A 25,161-nucleotide genomic window follows, 5' to 3' on the forward strand; every position below is an offset into this window, starting at 1 on the left:
ACTGAGAGTTTCCTCTTGACGGTTAATCACCTCAGTGGGACTAGAATAGATTATCCAAGCCAAAAAGTTACCTTTATTATCAATGAGGAAAGTGTAGGAACCCAAGGAGTCTTGATAATAGGTGACATCTTCCAAGATATATGCAAGATTAACATCTACTCCAACAACCCCTAACAGCAGGTTTCCAAAGTAACAGGGTTTACTGACAGTCATTATCAGGCCTTAGAACGAGAGAAATAAGATAAAACCATCAGCAATAATACCTAGTTAATTATTTGAAGAAGAAACAGCATGTGCTTTGTCATTTCAACATGTTATACAGATAGATTTTTTATGACATTCCTTGCTGGAATAGGGACAACAATTAGCACACCTACAGGGAAGCTGAGTGGGTTATTAGTCATGTCTGGCTGTTTTAGGCACTCTCCCTAGTAGTTAATTTCTATGTTTCTGATTGTGAAATAAGGAATATTTAATCAATTTATTAAAACATACAACACAATCAGTGGCTTTGGGGCTTTTGTCAGCCTACAAGTGGATGCCTGAGAGGTAAGAAATGCATTTGAACGAAAAGCCTACATAGTATTCTGTTCATAAACATAATTTAAGTCAATTGAAAAAATAAAGGAAGGTGGGAGCAACAACAGGATGAATCACTGCTCATCTAATTGCACATTCAGAATATTAAATTGTCTCTGATAACTAAATCCCAATATGGTCACTTGTACTGAGAATCATACCCATAATTACACATTGTTTTGAGATTTATCTTGTGCCTGAGATAAGAACTCTCAGTAATACCTTATTTCTCTTACTTTCTACACCACTGATATTTGGAAACTCAGTGACTCTTTTCCTTCAAACCAATATAAAATTCATTTGCATGTTTAAGCTTTTAAGTACACTTTGATTTTCACGTAAGACAAGCCTCTTGCACCATTGCTATTCCTTCTGTTGCTCAATTTTTCCATTACGCTTAGATATGGCTTTGTAATAACACCGCTTAATTACATGGGTTAGGAAATGCAGAAAGTGTCAAGCATTCTGACTCAGAAGAGATATGCCCAGAAACAGTCCTAAATTTGTTTTGGGATGCAACACAAGGCAAAGGTGCAATCCAAACTCAGCAACCCTTGAAAACGATTTCCGCTTAACCCTCGCGTACTCCTACGTACCAGACAAAAGAAAAATATGCAAAGTCCTGAATGAAGAAATACAGAATTTGCTCAATTGTCAAAGCAATAGAAACACGCCAGCATATTTCCTAACATCACTGTGACAGCCACATCTCTTTACAGAGCACTGGAGCAGTGCTGGAGAAACGGCGGGTGAGCTGCCCAAGAACTAGCAAGGGTAAGCTTCAGGAAGGGCACAAGATCCCAAACAGAAAAGGAGCAGCAGCACCGCAGCTTACAACTTCTAACACTTAAACAAGTGTTGGCTCGGGCAGTGGGATCCAGGCTGGGTGTGTGTCCAGCTGTGGGGCTCTGGCAGCACTGTGAGAGCAGGCTAAGTCCACTCTGTCTCCTGAACCTGCTCCTGGCAAGAATCCAAACAGGATCACCCAGCAGTGCATGCTTTCCCTGAGCACAAATGAAACTAATTCCTGCATTTCCTACATGTGTGTCATCTTATACACGTGCTGGTCCCAGAAGTCTCTATCGATATCTACACCTTCAGTCTCTCCATTACTGGATATGGTGGTGAGATCAGATAAAGTTGAACATGCAGTGTTGTTGATGGGGCATCAAGTTTTAAGGTAAAGGGGCAGATCTATGCACCTTCCCACTATCTCACCATAAATTAGAAAGTCATGGGAGAACCAGACTGCAGACATATGCTGTGTTAAGACAGCCTTCAGAACGCATTCATAGTCCTTTGAAAAATTGTCACCAGGCTTCCATTACATTCAGTATATCCCTCACTCCTGGGTGGCCAGGCCATTGCCAGCCAGCTCGGCCTTCCTCTTCTGTCTGCTGCTGGAGGCAGGCCAAGTATACCAAAAGTGAAGGAAGAGCGAAGGATACTAAATTTTGGACAATATTTAATAATCTCTGCTTGTGCCATTTGCTAAGCTGGTTGACTTTCCTCTCTTCACACAGTTCTGCCTGCCAGTGTCCAGCATCCCTGTCTTTAACATTCATTGCCTGTTGCTAGGATAGGAGAAGACTGCTTCCCTCAAGTACAAAGAATTCTACTCCACAAATTAAAATATGGATGCTGTATACATATACAAGAATAAATTTCACCCCTGAGAATCCAATCTGCATCTATCTACTCCATGTCCTATTCCCACTTTTTTTTCATAACTAGATCTTCTGCAGGTTAAAGGACCTACTGCCTAGGTAGGTTATGAAAGGCTAATTTTGCATGTGCCTTGGGAACACGCTTAGCAGCATCACCTTATAAGACTACAGTATATTTAGGAACATGTAAGCAAAAAGGAGACTAACCTCTTAAGTTTTTATACCTAGATTCATTCTAAGCACTTACCATCTCCCATTTCATCTGAGAAAGGCAGACTGAAGACTGCCTCATCGATCATCCGATTGGGGAGGTTTGTATAGAATCGTCCAACTGTAGTTTCCAGGTTACTCAGCTGATTTAGGACCATCATGCTTCCCTTGACCACAGGTAGGGCTGTTCGGTCTGGTACCCCATACTTCACTGAGTTCTGCTCTGCCAGGTCTCGTAGAAATGCCAGTTCCTTCAAACCTGTCACTCCCTCTGAAAGAGATGCGAGAAATAGAAGGAAGGCGATAGAAGCAGCTTACTTTCCATCAAGACTTCCATATCTTACTCCAAAGCACTGCCTCTAAAAGCAAAATGACACATGCTATATTGTAGGACTGAATACACTTACTTAAGTGGTAAAGTGCTGAAAGACCAGTATGGTTTTAGGAAAGTAATTAGCTAGTACAAAACTTAATAAGATTGCCTCTTGATGCAAAAATTCAACATTCTGTTTGCATCACCACTTTAAACAAAGATCTTCTAACAAAGACTTCTGACACCATAAATCCACAGGACAGCTCTTTGTTCTCCACCGGTAGCTAGTCCACATAAAGGACCAGAAGCATATTATAGGCCCTTGGAGATAACAGGCTTTGTTCTTTAGCTTAAGCACTAAAGTTTCATATTTTACGTAAGTCTCAGGCTTGATTCCTGCAGACAAATCAAAGACTTCTGTACATATTAGGTCTCAAATAAGTATTTAAATTTACAGTCAAATGAAACAAGATCTTAAGCATTCACTTCCTTTGCTAAGTCTGTATGCAGTTGTTAGTAATACAACATACACCCTTCTTACCAAAAAACGCTTTGTTGGAAAAAGCACAGGATGCCAGGCTACTGTCTGCATGGTCTTCCTATTTAACATGATTCTTAAGTTGGGCCCTAAATTATCCAAGCACTTCAGATTACATTTGATGTTATATTCATGCTTCTTGGCTAATGACTGAAATGGAAGTCATGTATACTCTCATTTTGCTGCACTAGGAAACAAGCAGCATCAGAAAGGTTTTTAGTCACAACAGTCAGCAAATTTAAATCAGTCTGGTTGCCACTAGACAATTTAGGCAACAATTCTTTATACCCTGAGCAGCTGCACTGTGATATGTAAGCATGAAGTGACACACAATTTTATACACCAAAGATGCTGTACACATCTGGATGCAGCCTGTGGATTATGCGGGCCAAACCCCATCAACAAACTAATCCCAATAAGGCGTGGAATTATGTTTGGATGAGCTTAATAAATGAGCTATACAATGAACGGAAATTTTCACCAACTGGAAATGAAAAACCATTTCTCACCATTCATAAGCGCGTAAGTAAGAATCATCACTGAGTTATTGAGGAAACTATTTTCTTCATTGATGACACGTAGAGTAGCTTTTTTATCATCTTCTGATGAATCTTTTGATGTAATCCCAGCCGAGAGATAAATTATGACCATATCGGTATCTAAAATGAATTTTACAGCAGAAAGTGCATTAGATTTTTAACTCGGGAAAGTCATCTGGTAAAAGCCCTTACATCTGCTTGCAGCCTTATTTTGCTGACAGCTTCACAGGAAGATGAGATTCTTGCTGAGATTCACAGGAATCTACAATGGGTAAACACACTGCAGTCTTATGAACTAAATCTTTCATTACTATGTTTCCAGTCACAGCATTTAAAAACCACCTGCTTGATTTGGTGCCCACCAGCAGCCCTCTGGCTTGTTTCTCCTGCGCAGACTTCACAGGCACCTCCTGGCCTGGCTGCAACCTGGCAGGAGCCTACAAGACCAGCATCCACTGGGCTGCAGAAGCCACTCCGACTCCATGGAGAGTTCTTAACAAAAGCAAAAGAACTGCAAGTTTTGTCTCCTGACCCATTGTTGTTCTCTTGTCCTGCAATTCTACAGAGCAGAGCTGCGCTACATCCCAGGGGAGCCTCCGCTTGTATGCCCTACGTGAAAAACATATGATGTTTTCCCAGCCACTACTGCTGCAAGAGCTGTGCAGGGTGATCTGCATCGCTGCTGCTGATCCCCCTCCCTACTTTGCTCTGGTGAGACCTCACCTGGAGCACTGCATTCAATTCCAGAGCCTTCAGCACAGGAAGGACATGGATCCGTGACAGCAAGTCCAGAGGAGGCCACAAAGACAATCAGAAAGCTGGAGCACCTCCCATACAAGGCCAGGCTGAGAGGGTTGGAACTGGGTGGTCTTTAAGGACCCTTCCAACCCAAACCATTCTATGATTTTACAATTCCTCATTCTCCCTTCTAGTAAGGTCTGCTGAAGCACAGTGGCAGGCACCCAGACAGGCGTACTCAAGAGACACACAATCCCTGTGAGAGACCTTTTCACCCACTCCTCCTCTTTCAAGCCTGCATTAGAGCTGCTGCAATCTAGTCCCTGACTCGCAGCAGGAGAGCTGGAGAATGCCACAGGATGAGAGGCACCTAACACTTTTGTTTGGTCTAGGTTAGAGTGCAATGCTTGAGAAATGTCACAGAGCACACCAGCATTCCTCACTGGCTCACTCTGCATGAAGCTGAACACGTTTTTCAAGCTGAGTACGTTCTGGGCAAACAGCCTGCCTTAAAGTCTTTGAACATGCAAATTCAAATCATTGCCCACACACCATTCTGTTTCATCATATTCTATCTCAATATTAAAATTGAGACACTTGTAAGGGATCACACAGCACCAAAGCACACCAGGTTAGTTGGTTATACACCAACTTCATTGTCTCATCTGGTTTGTTTTTTTGTTTGGGTTTGTTGGTTGTTTCTTCTTTTAAGTAGGTACGAATGCTTTAGCTCCTACGTTTTGTCATCATGACTTGAAAAGAATTTGAGCCGGAATTGGCTTTTGATGCAAACAAGTTAAAAGGAGCTGTTAATTTGGGGGGAATTTCCATCTTCTTTTATTTAGAAACTAAAATTAAGAGGAAAAAAAGGAAAGTCAGGTATTAATACAGCTTTGGCTGTAGTTTAAGGAAAATTGTCAATGTGTTTCCTAGGCTATAGCATAGCTGCTACCCACTGCAGCCAGGCGTGATACCGCAGCTTTGTAGCAGGAGTAACGTAAGACAGTCATTAGTCTGTATTAGGAACCAGGGCTAAACAGGGCATCTTATCTTTGACAGCTGATCATCCTACACTATTCGATACACTACACTTCTGAGGCTGAGAAAGGCCCTTATGGTCAGTCTACATTACTGCCTCTATCTACCTGACTATAGTGTGTGTGCATATATAACATACATATGTACATTGCAATTTGATGTATCTACACACATACCCTACCAATTTACCCAGAGTATTCAGGAAACGTTGGTACTCGGTAGCAGAGCATTTCCTTACACTCTGGGGTAAGTCTGCTGAGCAGGACTGCAATAGGACTCAGCAGCAGGTAGGAAATTCAGACATGTTCAACAGTACAATTCCTCATCTCATACCAGTAGTTCCCTTCTAACAACTTTTCCAGTGTGATTTTGGGAGTAAGGCTGTATCTCAACAGCTTCCCCAACACACCCACACATTGTTCTCCGGGAACAGGATGTTAGAAAATTAACAGTGAAATGAATTACACTTTTCTAGGTTTGTTTCCCTTCACGAAAGAGATGAAAAGATTATTTACAATAAAATGAGACCTTTTATAAACATCCTCTTCTCAAACCTATTGTGTCTCATCCTATGAATTCTGATATTTGCTGTATACAAGTTAGGTTTTCAAAATCTTTCACACCGCGAGAAAACCTACATCCAAAGCATTTGTCTTTTCTTTCAATTCTCTGTACTTGTGCCCTACTATAATTGTTTGGTATGAAATCTAGTAAAAGTACGTGTTTTCACATTAATGAAGAACATGCCAAAGCCTTCTAATCCTAATATACAAGCAGTGCCAAACATAAGAGATGTAGGGGGATGCTGCAAGACTCTACAGCTGACATTCTTGGAGTACGCGCTGATGACTAACACATCTAATCCCAAACAGCTTCAGCAGCAGGAGATTTTATTTTATTTTATTTAGAAAGTTGCACATCTTTCATCACTTTGCCAGAGGATGGTAAAATCCTGCCCTTGACAACCCTATCTTGCAGCTAAGCAATGTACATTCAGGTAAATGTTTCACTGTATCTGTACCCTAAGCTCAGAAGCTGGCTGAACTTCTAATGGCAAAAGCACCGTTTCATAAACTGAAGGAATCTCATGAAGTAGGAGTGCATTTCCTCAGTCTTTCAAAAGTGTTTTCATTCCTGGACTTTTTTTTTTTTTTTTTTTTTTTTTTTTCCCACTTGCTTCTGTTCTGCACAGCATCTGAGCCAGGGTCCTTCAGGATGCGGAAGAATTTTCACTCAGTGGAGCAGGCACAGTACCAAGCTGTGAGATCTGCGTTACATAAATTGACTAAAGCCACAGAGATTGGTCTGCCTTTCCCACCCTGCCATGGCATTGGCAATGTTATTCAACTCCAATAAACACTCAGAGCACAACATCAAGAATTTCCCTTCCCTTGCTTCCTGGCAAGCAAAGGTGCGAAATGATTTCACATCCATCTTTTCCATATCTTTCACCATATCGTCATTACAAAAAACATGTTTCTCCCTCCCCAGTCCTGGGATGGGAAGAAGGAAGTCCATAATACATACATCAAAATTCAAGGGGATATTCTTAGACAGGAAAGGAAAATCAAGTGAGGCCAACCTTGCATTCCATAAAATATCACCCATAATTGATACACTCAAAAAAATCTTTTCCCTGAGAAGCAAGGGCCACTTTGGTACAATTCCAGTTAGGTGGATTACCCATAAACATATGTTTTAGCAATAAGTCAACGAACCTGCAGCAACAGCAATTTTCATTAAAAGAACCTCGACCCACACACATCTGTGAAATAATCCAGCTACTAGGCAATTCAACCCTGCAATTTCATATTACAGTTTGAGAGAAAGACAGCAAATGAAACGAATTAAAATGGAATGGCCACATTCAACAGCCACTCATCCAGATTCCAGATCAAGTAAATGCTACTTAATAAAACGTCCTTTTTTTTTTTTCTTCCCCTTTTTTTAACATATTCAAGACACTACATTCCTTTAGCCTCTGTCAAAGTGAGAATCTCGACTAAGAAAACATTTTCAAGCCTTAAAAGTAATCAGGATTGCACAACAAGGGACTTACTTCCTTGGAGTTTTGTGCCATTGTTAGTATTTCTTATCAACTGGAAAGCCTTTTGAAATCCCACTGCGTGCTGCGTTGGGCTATCAGATGACTTTATACTGCTAACGAAGGTGGACATCTTCCTTTTTGTCTCACTAGTGGCAGGAGACAGAAACGTCTTATAGCACTGATCCAGCGAGCAGGTTCTTACTGTGTCTGCCACGGTTAACACAGAGATCTTGAAAGAGAAGAAACTATATTGGATTACCTTACCATTTATAATTCTTCACTCACCGATACAGAAAACACAATGATAAGCCAACTGAAGAGATTCCGTGGATTTAAAATTCAATTGTTAAAAAATAAATGCCTGAGGCATAAATCCATCAAATCTGAAAAGGATTAGACTTAGGGTGATTTCAAGAAAAAGACTTCAGTCTTTGTTTCTCGCACAAAGTCAGCTTCACTCTGCTCGTACATAATGGTTAATACACTGGTCTGGGCAGAAGCTTAAGTGAGCTCAAGATAACTGAAACCAAAATCAGCAGAGAGCATTTTCAGGAAAGCCTCAAGTGCCTATAGAAATGTGAAGTGCACACAAAAAATGTAAAAAAATCCAACCATCTCTAAGAATTTCTCACAGGCAAAGTATTATGTTGTTTTAACTTTCAGTCAAAGCAAACCAAGCCTACTATCAATTCTTATTCTGTAAATAAGTTAAGGCATGTGTATATTAATGCAAGTGTTACCAGTATATAACATACCAGTCTTATTAAATGAGTGGCATATTTGATTACAAATTACAACTAATGCAAGACAGTCCTAGCACAAAGCAGTAATTATATACCCGTAGAACAGGTTTCATAACCACTGAGCTACTGACCAAGTAACACGTGCGTTAAATGTATTCTCTTCATTATAGGCCCATATTAAGACAAATACTTTTGACACTTAAATTTAAGTACTATTAACTCTGCTAACCTATAAGCACTGTATTAAAACTCTCTAAAAGCACAGAAGTCAGAAGTGTTTTTCCCATACTATTAATAAGAAGACCTAAGGCGAAGATTATAATTAGTTGTTCTTCAACTTGATTTGACTGAAACTCCCTTCCTATTCAAAGAAAACCAACCAAACAAGCAGAAAGATCAAGTTCCTACTACCAGTAAAGTAAAGACCTGAAAGTAAAGACCAAATTGGGGACTGTTTGTGGTCCCACAGAAGCACTTTATGGGCCCCTGGTTGTAGTTCCTACTTAAAAAACTTAGAGGTTAGTCGACTTTCTCATTGTCAAGTAGAGTATCTGTGGCAGAGCAAGAAATGAAATCCAGATTTCTTGGCCCTTTGCTTTATCCTTTCCTTGCTGGTATCATGGTTGTCTGGGAATATTCCAAACACTAATTATGGTTCAGCTCACTTGAGGGTAACAGCAGAATAAATACTTTTGATTTTCACAAGCCAAAAAGACATCCTCAGACGTAAAATGAGTTGCTTAAAGACAATCTAGTACTTCAGAAGTCAAGCTTGGACCATGGTTCTCCTAATCACATGCTTCATCACACTACTGACCATCACCTAAACTCTCTGCCAAGATGAAGGAGCCTTTAAACATTACTCAGAAACAAGATTTTGCCTTAGATCAGTGGTTTTAACTTTTTTTTTCCGGCCTGTTGATCCCTAAATGATTCCCCTGCATTAATATAGGCTTCCAAAAGTGAGTTCAAGTCTTCATCACCCATTAGAGGTAGACCACAGGTCCCCATGAGTCCAGGGACCACGAATTAAAATACATCTTTGGATGAAAACTGACACTGAGCATGGTTGAAGCCAATGAAGATACACTCATTGCTTACCTTATCGTGTTCATCAATAGAACTCAGAATAACCTGAGCAGCATCTTTGGCAATCTGAAGCTGTGTCTCTGTGACTGAAGCCCCATGGTCCACAATGACAACAATATGCTTAGACTGAGGTCGAACAGTAGAAACATAGACAGGCCTGAAAGAGAACAAAACCGAGACCACTGCCTTGAGTCATCTTGTAATTTCTACTAAAAGGTTTAAAGGATTTTTAATTCTCAACCATTTTAAAAAACACACCATGAAGAAACAATGAATTATAACAGGAATTTTTACTTTTATGAAAACTTCTACTAGGAAAGACAAGCTGAGAATCTGAACATAAACAGAAAGCCCTTGCTTACATTCTCCTTCTGACATTTTAACCCTAATCAGGTGTTGGATCCTTCTCCCTTTGTCACAGCAACTGTTTTCAGCTAAGAATAAATAATTTTGCTGACACTGCAACAGTGTTCAGGATTAGCATCTGCAGCAGCTCACATCAAGTTTTGGAATAAGCATTGACAAGAAATGCCTTATGATAAATATTAGGTGCCAGAAAACTTAACCACATGTAAAAGTAAGTACAATAGTGGGTATTTGCTGGTTACGTGACAAGTAGAAACCTGTGCAACTGTGTAGATTTGCATTAGCACAGGGTGGTTGGTTTATTGTAATAAGGGAAGGCTTCTGGCCAAGAAAGGGTTTTCTCTGGGTACCCTGGAATGCACACCACTCAGATTGTGCTCCACAACTGCCTGGGTCCGCGCAGTTTTAAATCCCATGGCCAATCTAAGTGAACTCTGGTGAAGGCTTTTGTTGCTGCCACGCGTCTGTGCTAAAAACCAACAAATACATTTTCATTGAAGTGGTGCTCAAATCCAGGTTGATATTGTGAGAGATGCATGAAAGATTTCACAAGCTCTCATGCCAAGGAGGAAGAATTAAAAATAGACAGGAATCTCTTCCCTCTTTAGTCCAGACCCAAAACTATTTAGAGTCAAGCATGAGTTCTGGGATCTAAATTTTATCATACCAAAGGCAGCCACAGAAATCTTATTAAGAGTATAGGAAATGCAGGAGATTTTAGACAAGGTACTGCAATAAATAACTGGCACAAATCAGTTCTTAATTGAAAAACAGCCTGCAGCTCTACCCTGGTATTGATACCTAGAACTTAAACAGGTCCTTTGATCTTCAAAGCACTTAAATATTAATGAATTAATCCATCCGCACTGCTCTCTGAAGTAAATACTAGCAAAAAGATAACCCTTATTTAGCCATGGAGAAACTGTGACCAAGACTAAGTGATGTGGATAAAATCACTACTGGTTTTAATGGCAAAATGTCGATTGGGACTCTGGTACCCCCCTCAGCTCCCATGTCTTCAGACCACACCTTTCCAAGACCACAGAAAACTTAATCAAGCCCCGATGCTTCAAGCTCTGACGACACATAGAAGACAACATCTGTAAACATTTGATTGCTTAACATGGACACGTAACCAAAACACTTCCTAGTCTCTGTAATTTCAGCTACATAGAAATGGACCTGGATGGGCCAATATGTCTTCCACATGGATTGATTAACTGGTACAATTAGCTAATGCGTGATCAGGGACTAAAGCCACTGCACCTCCTCAGAAAATTTCACCCTTTCTCTTGATCAGTCCCATAATATTGACAGCAAAGTCTAGGGAAAAAATACTAGACTGCAACTCCTCTGCTTCATGCCTGCAGAACAGAAACATTTCTCTGCCCTGGAAAACCATGACACTGGAGCTTTCTCTACAGATTTCTTATTAGAAACAGAAAGTTTCCACTATCATTGCTCCCCTACTATCCACAATATGCCACCTGAACCTTGGGTGGAGATTGGAAAAATGCTCCTACCCTTTCCAGTCTCTCATCTTTCCGCCCCCCTTCCCAAAGCAGTGCGCCTGCCAAAACTGTAGAATACATGTTCACTACTTTATTAACAAGGGTCAAGTATGAGTCAAATACAAGACAAATTCTGTCTATGGGCTGACCTATAATTTACAAGTTACCGCTTATTTGATTTGGGAGAGGTGAGGAACCTGTATTTTTATTTTACTTCAAAGTTTCTTAAAAACGAAAACTAGTGCTTTAAAAAAAACAAACCTAAGAAACTCCATGGAAGCCCATTAAAATTTGCTCATGAATGCTGTTGTCTTGGCAAAGTGTAACATTGAAATTAAATCAGTGTTAGGAGAACCCAGTTTTAGTGCTTTGTCCACTAAATTGTAAGGAGACAAATCATACCTGCTGCGGTGTTCATAGCTGCCTTTGCATCGGAACTTGTGGGCTGGGAAAACAGTGAAAATGCCTTCTTCTGAGCTGAAATACTGCCATTTAATTCCTGGGTTAGACTTCAGATTATCAGCAAGAACTAAGGATTGAAGAAGAAAAATGGAAAATGAAGTAGAGTTACAAAGGGAAGTCAAACTTGGAGGTACATTTATTCAAGGTCTCTCTTGTATGTGCTTGAAGAATAACAGCCTGGGTCCCAACACCAACTACAAGTAGCTCTGTTTGAAGATTGATAAAGAGTTTCATGTCTGATTTGCAAGCAATTGAAGTCTTTTGGAGACTCGACACTGGACTTGACAGATTTTGTGTAATATGTGATGACAATTCCTCAATCTCTGCAACATAACGGGGACCCAAGAAGCTAAGGCAGGAGCATGGAAGGAAGAGATTAAGGTAAACATACACACATTTACATGTAAAGATAAACACATTGACCACTTGATTTTCATAGAGAAAAAAGACTCTAATGTTAAAAAATCGTGTGTTCTTTATACTGAAATTACTCCATAGGTTTGCTGCACACAGCTCTATAAACCAATCTGTTAACATTACCTACTCTGACACCTGTTTAAAAATGTCTACATGAACTCTTACCAAAAATAGTTTTACATGCAGATGTGGGTTGTGAAAAAAGCCACAATATGGAAACAGCTGAAAAGGGTTTTTTTTTAAAAAAAAGAAAAAGAGAGAATCTTTGTTCCTCATGCTCTTACATTTATGTAAGGATAGAAAGGTACAGCAAACAACTCTTGGGACTCAAGAATTTCTCATTATTCCTATGCCATCACTAACAAGGCTGTGGGCCCCTCACGTATTGCTTGTTAGGAGAATAGTCACTTCTCTGGGAAAACACACTATCGTCCCTCAAAAGGTTATGCTGCAGCCACACACATCCCTACCTGCTGGGTGATAGCCCCATGCTGGCTTCACCCATCCTCCCCATGAGCATCTCAAATGTTCCCATTTTTAAGCTCATAAAATTCAGAAAGAATGATAATAACAGTTCTTCACAGCAACATAACTTTCCTTCAAGTCTCTCAGAAGCTCCTCTTTGGCAGGTGACTATTAGTTACTCATTGAATGGACAAAAAGTGAAGAATAGTGGCAAAAGGCATGTCCCCAAGTCATGTTGTCAAGCAGGAACCAAGCTCAGAATATAGCTGGAGGATACAGTTCTCAAACCATCCTGTAGTTTATAGACCATATTTATTCTCCTTAAAATGTGCTTACTCTTCTATTAAAATAATCTCTAAGGAAGCACTATTTAACACTAACAATAAGTTGTAGCTTTTGAATGGCTTTTATCAATATTAACAAATCTGACTGAATTACTAAAATCACAAGACACCACTAAAACCAATAATCAAATACAGCAGCTACCCCAGGGCCAAGGCCGCCTGCACTAATAACTTATAAAGATACTTAATATGCCCAACTAAACCAACAGCATGTATGGGTATTGTGGAAATCTCAAAGACTTAGAGCGCAGGTGGGAACAACCATAACTGAATCCCCCAAGTCACAGGTGGCATTGGGATTTCTGCCTTGTAGTACAATGGAAACATCCTAGCTGTCACCTTTACTGCTGTCCCTGCAAGCCTGGCAAGGTGAAGGGATCAGTGCCCATCCCGTGCATTCACCAGCTTTGCCACACCGGTGACACTGGGCAGCTGCAAGCTTGCCAAGTTCCTTAAGCAAGAAGAAAAACACTCCCAGGAGAGAAGGAGCTGAAAGTCATTAGCGTAGCAGGCATAAACCCTCTCCCCACCACAGCAATAACAGGATTATATTCTACTCAGGGCAAATCGTCATCTCTACCTGCAGCAAACTGAAAATGAAACTTGGACGTTTGGATTCTTTAGTTTTCATGGATCCTATCAGCTTATAAGGCATTAAAAAAAAAAAAAGTGCCTTTAGTGTCTTGTGATTACAAAACCGTCCAGAAGTGGCTGAGGGCAGCTCTGATTTACAGTGTGGAGCATTTACTTTGGCATTTCTGTTAGGTTTGACACTGAAAATAGGCTAGACAGTTTCATCTCCTGAATCTCATTCATTATCAGAGATGCCAATATTTGGGTTGGAAACCACTGTAGGGCACATTTCAAACCTTACCCAGACATTCTACAACAAAACATCCACATAGGATAGTCTAAGTTCAACATCCTCAACAGTTCAGCACTTACTCAAGTTTCCCAGACTGGCTGCAGCCACGATGTTCTCTCCATAGTCAGCTCAGCATAATTACTCTGCAAAGACCATCTTGGGGTTTTTTTTCCCCTCCATTTTGGCCACAGTTTTTTTGTATTTCCACAGTGCCTAGAAGTCGCAGAGGCCTCAAGCCAGACTCCATACAAAGCTTCGCATGTTTGCGACTTTGAAGAATTTGGTACCTCAAGGGACCAATGAAGAGACAAGAACAAGAAGTGTACTGGTTGATGAGGGTTTTGCCAGTGCGCTAATGACTGAGCTGGGAACCAGAACTACACCCTATTCACACTTTCTCATCCTTCTCCAAAAAATACCAATTCAATTCCAACAAAGACAACATAGCTTGTTCCTCTCTACCCCCTGCACAAAGGTAAAATCAGCCTAGTGATGCTCCTGGGAGCAGGAATCTTTTGTTTCACGAATGTTCACGCCTAGCAATTCACTCTTACACCTTTTGGCTCTTCATTTAGATGCAGGCAGGAGAATCTACAGAAGGATTCACTATGCATCCTGAGTGCTTCTTTCGGATACCAGAGTTTCAGCAAGACCACTTTGTCTGAACTGCACTGGTTCACAGGATTGCATGGCCTCACAGGCAGGAAGGGACATGAGATTACCAAACATTTAAATCCTTCTTTTTACCTCTAGCCATCAGGATTTCACTGTTCTGGGAGTGAAGAACAGCAATTGTTTTGTTTTGTATAAAGAGGCTGAACATCTGATATTTCAGTTTTTGTTACAGGTTACAGAACTTGAAAAATGTATTTTCAAATCAGGGATGTGAACACTCAGTTAAAAGTCTGGATGAAATAACTTGTTCAGTTTAATTTCACCAACAGCACTAAAGTAAAGGAGTTTATAAAGTGTTTTGTTTATTTTAATCATTACTATATTAAAGATAAACTTTCCATTCTCAAGAGGCCATGATTTGTATGTATTTCCCCATGGGAGTGTCTGGATTTAAAAGTGTTCATTCTCCTCATAAAACAATTGGTTTTGAACCTCTGTTAACTAAGTCCTTACAGCTTTGGTGTCTCTGTTTGACATTCCTCCTTTTCACAAAGTTCTGATCATGCTTTCCATTAGCTTGTACATTATTTCAATAACGCCCTCCCCAGAGACTACCAATTTTATTATAACTGCTTGCTTTCTTTCTCCTTTGTGACTACAGTAGACAACCTCCCAGCAGACAGGCCATGGCTAAAAAATGCGTACTTTTTCTCTTTAAGTGCACCCTTATTTTCCATCCACTAAAGCTGTAAGATCACCCTGAAGATATTTCCTCGTTTCTTGGTCCCTGCCAGGACACCCAGCAGAGGCTCTTTTTGAGCCTAACTTCACTTACCCCAAACTTGTCATTCCCTCAGCTGCTTGGCTTTACTTTATTCTCATGTCCTTCTTCTAGCAAACCCACTTCTGGACCGGTTACACAAAAGACTTCAACTGAAAACATGCTGTAAGGCAAGTTGCCTGCCTAGTCTATAGCTAGTGGCTAAATTTGTCAAAAAATACACCCCTGGCAGCACTAGCAGAAATGTGTGCGGGCCATCTGACTGGTATTCACCCTCTAGGTACCTGTATGATTGACTACGATGCATGGTTCCCATTTTAACTCAAAATCAATTTACTTTCCATATTCTGTTCAAGTTCAAGTAATTTTTTTGAAGTACAAGGAGGTACCCATTTCCCTATTCCAACACAAATTGTAAAGTATCTTGCATTACTGAGTACACGTCAAGATTTTGCTCTTCTAAAATGAACATCACCACTAAACAAAGACCCAGCATTGATATTACACTACTTGCAAGAAGCCAAGAGTCCAAATCTTATTCATGCAGAGAACTTAGCAGTATCCCTTAATTCCAGACATGTACTGGGGATATAAAGGGTCAACTTGGAGCTGCCCATGACCTGGCACTGCCAAGTCACTCCGAAACCTCTGTCTCCTCCACTTATCACGCAGCACTATCTGACCTCAAATTCTGCTGCAGGCAGAAAAAGTTGGAAAGTATTAACATGGAAGTATTTGAAATGATCATTCTCTCCAATTATGAATATCTCACAAGGCAAAAAGGACTTTTACAAAGAAAGCCCTATGTGATAGAGTTTATAAAACTTCAAAGGGAATGCGATATGATAACACTTAGCAGTTCTAGATACCACTTTACATCTTCAAAGCATAGTCAAATCATTAACTAATTAATCTTCAAAGAACAGCACAAACAGTCAGTGGGAAAAAAAGGAACTACTGAACATAATTGCTCATTATAAAAGACTTTCTTACAGTCCCCCTCTTTAGCATTACATTTCTTGAGCTGCAGACCTCACAGTTCTCACCCTGCGAAAGAAGAGAGGTTTAATTTTTTGTGCAACACATACTGCAGTTCTTCTCTGACAAGTACCTCCATCAAAAATAATCACAATGAAGATGCTTTAGTGTTCCCCAGAAACAAGAGCAGAAAGTGAATGTGTTTATTCTACAAGTATTCCCTAACTCTTCAGACCAACAAATCTGATCCAGGATTTTCTGAGTTGAACCGGTTTGTGCGTTTTCAACAGAAATAAAAGGCTCTGCAGCTCAAACCCAATTAAAATTCTGCTGGTGGTATGAGCCAGGATGGAGCCCAGCTCGCTGCTTGGGAGCTCTTCGCACTCTGAAGGGCAAAGTAGTAAAAAAGCCTTTCATTAGAATGGATAAGCCCAGCTTCCTTGACTAAAAGCATTTGGAGGTGGGGTATTAACTCATCTGCTCAAATACCTCCCAATTATTTTAACTCACCTGAGCTATCAGGCTAAAGTACACCAATACAGGAAACAAGACCAAGGTGCTCCACATTCTGAATTACCAACACCTTGAATAAGGCACAGACAAAATTTATCATCGAGCAACCTGGTGCCACCACTTCTGCATACTGCTGGGGAAGAGCACACTGCTAACACGGTCTGACTTGAAATAGACATTTCGGCACTTTGAAGGATCAGAAGAAGGAAGATTTACTGGTTCCCTATTTACTGAAAAAGAAAGAAACCCCTAAGGAATCTTGATAACATAATGCATTGGCTCTGTGTAAGATTTTGTCGTCTAATAAAGGACTATTCATACCACTCAAGACAGATCTCTTAATCTAACAAATCGAAGCCTGTGATACCATCTGAAAAATAAAGACTCTCTCCTTATCTGTTCTGCAGTAATGGCTAAAAGCCATCCAAATGGAAAACTCAAGCCAAGAAAAAAATAAAATGTATTCAAGACATTAAAAAAATTAATCACTTAGTATCAAGAAAAAAGCCTGAGAAGTCATTGTTTTTTAAGGGCTGAGAAAGGACAAGTGCATGCATTTCTTTCTTCTTCCCTTCCCCAAGATTAATGTTTATTTTCTCTTTATATTATAAAACACTAGCACAACACTGCAAAAAAAGCATTCTTTAGTTTTGAAACCTTCATGAGCTAAGTTACCCTTCTTAACACATTGTTCAGATTAGAAGCTGAGGTGGTTGTCTTCACCACAGGTTCTCCCAGGCTCTGCTCTTGTGGCTTGCCAGGAGTCTGCGGTGCAAATTCTGATCCCTCCCAAGACCTACAACTTGGCCATTCTAATCCCACTTTCTTACCGCTGCATGCAGAGCAGGACAAGATTAACATTTAAAGAATTGAGCTCGAGGCCAAACGCAGCAGAATTGAAATTTACGTTTTGCTGAGAGCTTTTTATAGGCTGGATTATTTAAACTGCAAAACTCATGAGGGAAAAAACAGATACTCATGGGAATTATTTTTCACATTAAGAATAAAATGATCAACCCGTTTGGAAAGACAGTCTGGATGGTGGACAGACCAGGCTGTTTTTTTGGAAACCGTAAGCAAACTAGAGGACAGTGCAGGAGCTCCCGCTTCTGGGCTGGAGGAGCAGAGAGCTTTCAAACCTTTCCTCTGGTAGGCTGATGCGCTGCTTGGGGTCCTCCCCATCATGCTGCATCCAGTAAGAAAGGCAGTACCACATGACTTCTGGGAAGCCACGACTTCCCATCCTGCCTTTAAGTCTAAACGAGCAAGGTAGGAAAGGAAAAACACAGTCAAAGTGCCCAACTATACCAAGGCTTTTCAGAGAAGGAAAATAATTGAGGCTAAGATAGAACCTGAATTCAGGGAGGAAAAGACATCCCTTACTAGATCTATGTCAGAATACTTACAAGAGAAGTAAGAAAAACATTAAAGAAACTTTTTTCTTCTTTGATCTTTCTCCTTTTTCAAAGGTGGTTTTAGTTTAGAATAACAAGTACACACAGATTCAATCAGAAATGGATCCTGTGCAGACAAAGTGCGCTGTCCTAAGCGGTTTCACTGAACTAGGTCACTGCAGAAAGAAGAAAGATTGGGAGTTTCACGGGACAGATGACACTAAGTAAGTACTCTCAAAACCCACCTCTAACCTGACAGCCATCTTCACAGCTGCAAGGATGCTGGTGCACTGACACCACTCTCTCTTTCTGACCAAAATAGCTTCTTGGTCTGCTTATAACCCCCGTCTATCTCAAGCTAACGACTGTCTTAGAATACAAATTCTTTTGGGCAGAGACTGCTTTTTCGGCACAGCAGGTTATGGCCCATGACTACACAAGTGAGAGCTACACATACCACCAACAAAATAACCTGCACCCGCAAAACTAACACCCACCCTCCTGCCCCTAAACCATCCCACAGCCAGTTTATTCCAAACCCGAAATACTTCCACAGTGATACAGGGACATGGGCAATGTCCAGCTCCACACCAGCATTATTCTTGCCTCTCCCAGTAGCAAGCCTTCCCTGAAGCCACACCAGTCTCCTGTTCTGTGGCTGCAGTGATGAAGCTCATGTGGTTTAGATGTTTTCAACTGAGGACCAGGGAAAGGAAAGTGGGAATCATCACCTCACAGACTTTCAAACACCTTTGTGCAAGGAGGTGAGGACTAAGGGTATTCCTCGTAGCTTGCCTGCAGAAAACTTAACATCTCATTTGACCGTGTGTGCACTCAGCATCAACTTGTGTTTCTCAAACTTCTTTCCATCTTATATTTTCCAATCCATTTCCCTCTCAGGCATCTTCTCACTAATAAAAGAACTCCCCCCAAAGGGTATTTCTGTTTGAGAGCTGCTAACAGGAAAGCTGGAGGAGAGTCTGCTGTCAATAAATCCCAAAGCACTTCCCTGATCTTCCTATCCTTCCCATTCCCTCTTCTCTTCTGCTGCCCTTTTCTGCCAATGCCATGTTTTGAAGATACTCCTTTCATGAAGAAGCTTCCAAGCCCGAGGCAAGGAAAGAGGAGGCACTCAAGTCTTACCAGGACAGCAAGAGGCTTGAACATGCATGTGCTCTGCGTCTGTGAGAATTCTAATCAGAAATTTAAAAGATATTTAAAGGAAACTGTTTACCACCACTAAAGAAGGAGGAATATTAATAGGTTTTTTACATCCATATTCTGCAGTAGAAAAAGAATGAGTTTTTACTTAAGTAACAAACATAGTGATTCATTCAATGCTTTGCTTTTATAAATATGCCTGAAAACTTTCTTTCAACAAATATTTTGATTAATCAACAATTGCAAGGATTTTAAGCATTATTTTAATAAGTTATTTACTTGCTTGGAGTTTTTTTAACAGCTTATGAGTAAAATAAAACCCAGCAAATCACAGTAAGTGAACAAAGACTGCCTATCTTCAGATTGGAAAACACTACACAGATTACAGGGATGAGACATATGTCAGGAAATTTGCTTGTCTGGCCAGCACCTGTGTTCAAGATGTGCTATACAGTGGATAGGATGGAATGGAACCTACGGGGAAAGTTTTTTTGCTTTTGTTTTTCCCTTTTTAGATTTCATTAGAAACAGTAAGAAAGGCTAGAGAGAAATTTGGGATTCTTTCATCCAATTTCTTGCAAGATAGGCAAATGATCTGTGCACGGTGCGGGTGCATTGGTGGGTCTGCCACTTAACCAATCAAGTTAAAAAAATAAATCAGTATTTTATTCCAAAAGTAAAATTAATTTTTTAAAGAAAATTCTCTCAAGTCTGCATTACTTGTAAAAAAAAATAAAAAAAATCAAACAATATACCCCAAAATCTCTGCTAAATGAAACTCACAACTGAAGTCTATCATGTTCTCTAATTGACAACACTAACACACTGTAAAAAGTTGAAAATAAAGATGGAACAGCTGGACAAAGTTATGACTAAAAAACCTGAAATCCATGTATTAACTCAAGTTGACTAAGACGCAAAAAAAATATTAAAATCTTGCTGCACTGGAGGACTAAAAGCTGAATTTTTCAGGGATAAGTCATATGTATTTTGGTTTTAAGCATATTTCTAGCTCTAAGTGCGTCAAGCAAATGCCCTGACAAGACAAAAAAAAAAAAAAAAAAGGAAATATTTTAGGATGTCCTTATATTTTGTAGTTTAGGCATATCGCTGCAAACACAGCCTCACATTAGCTGAACTCAGCTAAGAAGATCAGAGAAACTTATTTGCATGGTCCCTTCAGCAGCTACGCTACTGATGCCAAAGCAGACTGGCCTCAGAAGGAAAATGCCTTAGGGAAAAAAAAAAAAAAAAGCAGAAATAAAAGTGCATGAACCACGACAATATTATCCATGGTAGGCTGGAATAAAATCTTCATGACATTTTTATAAAGTACTTAGAGTAAGAGCATTACTTTAGGTATCATCTTTCAATCATGAAATCTCAAATTAAGAGCAGTGTGACAGTTTCAAGGAGAAACAAAAGACTGTTGCTATGGCAATCAATGCTAATTCTCTGTGCCAAGGAAATGTTCAAGTCTAATGGAAGGAAAAAAAACCTACAACAGAAAGAAAAAAGCCAAAACTATACTACTTACCAGAATTTAAGTCACGTCCAGGATTGAAGGCTCTGCTATTGACAGTGGTAGACAATCTATCACAGCTGATAGTTCTAGAAACGTTGGTGTTAAAATTTCCATCAAATCTGAAATGATAGCAACAGGAACAGTAATCTATCAGGATCTATTAAACCTACACAGCATTTAGAATGGAAAGATATCTTTTTCAAAGTTCAATGAAAAATAATTATTTCAGAAATTCCAACATAATACATATTTTAAGTGTCTAGGAAAAATTGTAAAACCCAAAACTAGGGGGATAAGTTCATCCCAGCTGGATTGCATCTGCTCTCTCCAAAAGCACATGACATTTTTGCACACAATATTACTTGAAAGACAGGATCATAAGAGAGCATGTTCTTTCATCTAGCTTTAAAAGCAGTAAAGATGCCAGCTTGGGAAACCTGTGTAGCATCCAGGCGTGCCATCAGAAAGTGTCTTCTCCTGTTGCTGAACCAAACTTTCCTGCTGGAGACTCTTTCACCAGCACTATTTCATCTTTCACTTTTAAATAATTCATTGCAAGTGTTTTGCATGAAGAGGATTTCCTCTTTGTGGCTTTATGAAAAAGATCCAATAAAGCAATGGTAAATCTGTTTTCTGTACCAAAACTTGAGGATTTACATTCCAAATAGCGGAAGGAACTTTAGAATTGGAAGTTTTGTTACATTCATAACTCTCATGCAAAAAGTATTCCTAATGGTGATAAAATATAATTAAACCAATGTCTCGACAAAATTTAAACAAAAAGGGTTTTAAAGGATTATTTATAAGTGGAAACTCTTCTGAAGCTTGCAAGGACTTAAATGCAGTTTTGTATCATTTACATAGGCCAATTTTATTTGTTAATATTTTTGTGACCTTAAGCATTTTGATGATATTTGACTTACGGTCTGCTTAGTTTAGTACTTCAAAAAAATATTTACTTCTAATCAAAGAATCTTCTACCACCAGCCTATTCCTAAGAAATTACAAGCAACTGCAAATGAGGTCTGACTAAAACCCTGTTCTGGAAAAAGAGCCTTAGCAGCCTTTCCAGCACAAAAGCCTATAGGAAAAAAGTCTTGTGGAGAAACCAGGAAGAGTAGGAGTTGGTTCAATACTGTCAAGACAAAGCCAGCAAATTAGACAAAAAGCAGCTACACTGAAGGACACTGACCAACACACTTTAATATTAATGGCACATCAATCCCTGGCTTGCATCCACCTAATGCCATTCTAATGCTTCCCGTTTACTTTAAGGCTCTTTATTGCATTGCTTATCGTCAACCGCACATAACTGTTTATACTGATGTTATATCTTTTTCATACACACCCCCTTACACATGATATCACATAGCGGAAGCCCAATACACTGCAAGCAAAAAGTGGCATAAAACCAAGCATCTTTCTTCTGGCTGAAGATATTAATTAAATAATTGAAATCTAGCAAGTTTCAACTACTTCAACAAATACAGTACCCAGAAAGAATGGAAAAACACTGATTTCCTGGTTCTGTCCTTACAGAATGCTTGCTGTAAGGGCCAGAGTTCATTGCCACAAACAAACAATGCACTTCTAAACCATCCCCTTAAACCAAAAATTAACAGAAACGAAATCCACACACAGATGGAATTGGTTACCATGAGGGAATTTCAAGTTATGACCATAGGAAGCAAGTCTTTTTCAGCAAACTAAAACTCTCCTAATCTAATATATTTTCTTTCAGCCCAATTCAAAATAATGTCATCCTGCGGGGCGGTAGCTGCAGCTGCCCCTAGCCAGCCAGATGCAGGATTTGCTAAGAGCCTCCATCGTTTGCTTTATGGGGTTTGCACATGAGGGACGCAGGAGATCCTTTTATGTAGAAGGACATTTTATGACACAAGAGAGATTTGTGAAAACTAACTACGGATAAGAAAAAAACGTTAGCAGGCTCAAGATCATCACTTCTGCAGGCGAGCAGATGCACTTTCGGAAATTTTAGCATCACAAAACCAGACAAATGCTCATGAAAAAAGTGCTGAGCTCACTGCGCGCAGCTCTGCTGTTGTATACACAGGCCAGGAGTTTGCTTTTGTCTACGATTCATGCCAGTACAACTATATTTAAGGTTGGGCTGGTTTTTTTTTGCTTAAAGCAGGGGCTTAAGTTCTTCTGTTAGATCGATGAAAAACATAGTACAAACTTCTCTCAAATTTAGAAAATTGCCCTTCAAGTATAGGGGCATTTCCTGAGAACTTATTACTTAACTCCTTAATGATTTTCTGAATTACAAATGAGTAAAATAGTCGTACAAATGCATAAAAAAACCTTAGACACAGACTTCTTTGGTCTTAACACCAGACCAAATGTTACGATTTTTGCAGAGTCACAAGAAGTCTCACTTTACAGAGGCAGAGCTCATCAGACTAGAAGCTGTATTTGAAGAAGCTCCAATCACATTGAATTTATGAATAAGCAAAAAAATTATCATAATTGATTATTAACTGCTTAGTCTCAACATCTTCACTGCAACATAGGAATATCAATGAAAACCATGTCTCTGTCAAGTGGCATGTTTTAAAATTAGTTTAATCTATATCTATAATCACTACATGCATCTTACACTGTGTTATTTTTAAAGGAGATGAATGAGACTACCAGTGAACATGTAGGGGTCACTGAGGCACCAATATCTTTTGATCCTTTCTCAAACCTAGACTTAAAGAAAGAAGAAGAAAGAAAAATCTCTATCAATTTTGGGCAATATTTTTTATATACATATATAAATACAAGAGGGGGGATATTTTTTTAAGTTGCAAACCTTCTCTCATGCAAGTTTTTGCATCAGGGAGTCCCAGCGCACTCTGTACACAAACTTCTCTCATCTCTTAACAGATATTTTACATAAATCAGTCTTTTGACACAGTTGGGTTACAAACTCAAGCATATAACTCTGCTTGCCCTTCTCCATCACCACCTAACACGTGCAATTATGAACTTGCTCATCACTGGAGAAACATCTTTAACTGTGGCAGCTGCTCAACACATCAAAAATCACTCAGCAATGAGCAAAGTGAAAAATGCCACATACAGCAGGAACAAGAACAGGCAACTAAATTCCTTGCTCTACAAAAAGCACTATGGGTTCCTTATTGCATGCAGATGTTCAATGTGCTTTTGGTATTTTATCCTAAACAATACAATTGACAGCACTCCATTGGCACTGGTGTTTTGATTTGACTATAGGGGCAAAGAGCTTTTGATGATCGTTTGCATTATCCTTGCTCTTCATGACAAGGAGGAGAGAGAGAATTGGATGGACAGACAGACAGAAAGGCCTCCTGTCCTCTAGCTCAGACCCCACACCCATCAGGTTGTAACATCAAGGAAGGATGCTCCGTCAGCCACTAAAAGCAGCCACGCCGTAATGGTGTGGAGCTCTGCATGGGCTCATCCACTCCACTGGGACTTGCTTGCCAAAATTATTGGCAACCTGCTCTCTGAAAACTCACCAAGGTACTCTCCATCAAGGAAAAGACTTGATGTTTCACAGGATCACAGTTCTCAGATCAAGGCTGTGTTTTTTCGTATCCCCATTAACACGTAACCACTTAAAAAAAATTACAGCTCTCACCAGGCAAGCAAAAACATTGTTGATTTTTTGTTGGCTAAAGAATCTCAAGACTATGACTGACAGAGAATGAGTTCCATAAAAATCATGTTTATCTTTGTGCAAATCCAGACAGAGACTGCAAATTAAACATTTCCCTGCTGAAGAAATATTTCCAAGGAATACTAAAGAACAAACTCTTCAGGAAAAATAATGACTTTTCAGGATGTTAGCTAATTGTCCCAGTGCTCCCATCAAAACCTATTAGTGATGGCAACAGGATACCTTGTTAGCATCTAACATTATTCATGCCTCAGAACATGGGGTCGGGTTTAAGTCAAAATCATCTGGAATCTTCCTCTGCTCTGTCAAAAGTCACCGCTCACACTCACTCAAATTGACATGTACATCCTGATATGCAGTTCTCACACTACCCAAACGACTTGCTTTAAGTCACCTGGCAGAGAAATCCTATGTACCTTGATTCAAAGTGTTGAGTGTATTGCTACATTGCTTCTTCATTACATGCAAAGCTGCTAAACTGAATTGCAGGTCTCTCAGTCATGATAGATGTTAACGTGGGGTTCCAAGCAGATGGAACACCAGGTCCAATTCTGGCATGCTTTCTAAGAACGCAAAAAGAAAGTCATCGTCCT

General features: G+C 39.8%; 1 protein-coding gene across 2 annotated transcripts in view; it reads right to left on the reverse strand.

Moving 5' to 3' along the window:
- Positions 1-25,161, reverse strand: part of CACHD1 (cache domain containing 1) — a 111,043-nt gene that overhangs the window by 25,261 nt on the left and 60,621 nt on the right. For both annotated transcript variants that reach the window (XM_054073278.1, XM_054073279.1), the window contains exons 4-10: positions 20,911-21,017; positions 11,781-11,907; positions 9,514-9,658; positions 7,682-7,898; positions 3,817-3,966; positions 2,494-2,727; positions 72-221 (exon numbers count right to left, since the gene is read on the reverse strand). In XM_054073278.1, coding sequence (XP_053929253.1) covers positions 72-221; positions 2,494-2,727; positions 3,817-3,966; positions 7,682-7,898; positions 9,514-9,658; positions 11,781-11,907; positions 20,911-21,017 — 1,130 coding nt within the window. The remainder of the gene's footprint in view (positions 1-71; positions 222-2,493; positions 2,728-3,816; positions 3,967-7,681; positions 7,899-9,513; positions 9,659-11,780; positions 11,908-20,910; positions 21,018-25,161) is intronic.

The sequence above is a fragment of the Cuculus canorus genome, chromosome 8, assembly GCF_017976375.1.
Source record: "Cuculus canorus isolate bCucCan1 chromosome 8, bCucCan1.pri, whole genome shotgun sequence".
NCBI lineage: Eukaryota > Metazoa > Chordata > Aves > Cuculiformes > Cuculidae > Cuculus > Cuculus canorus.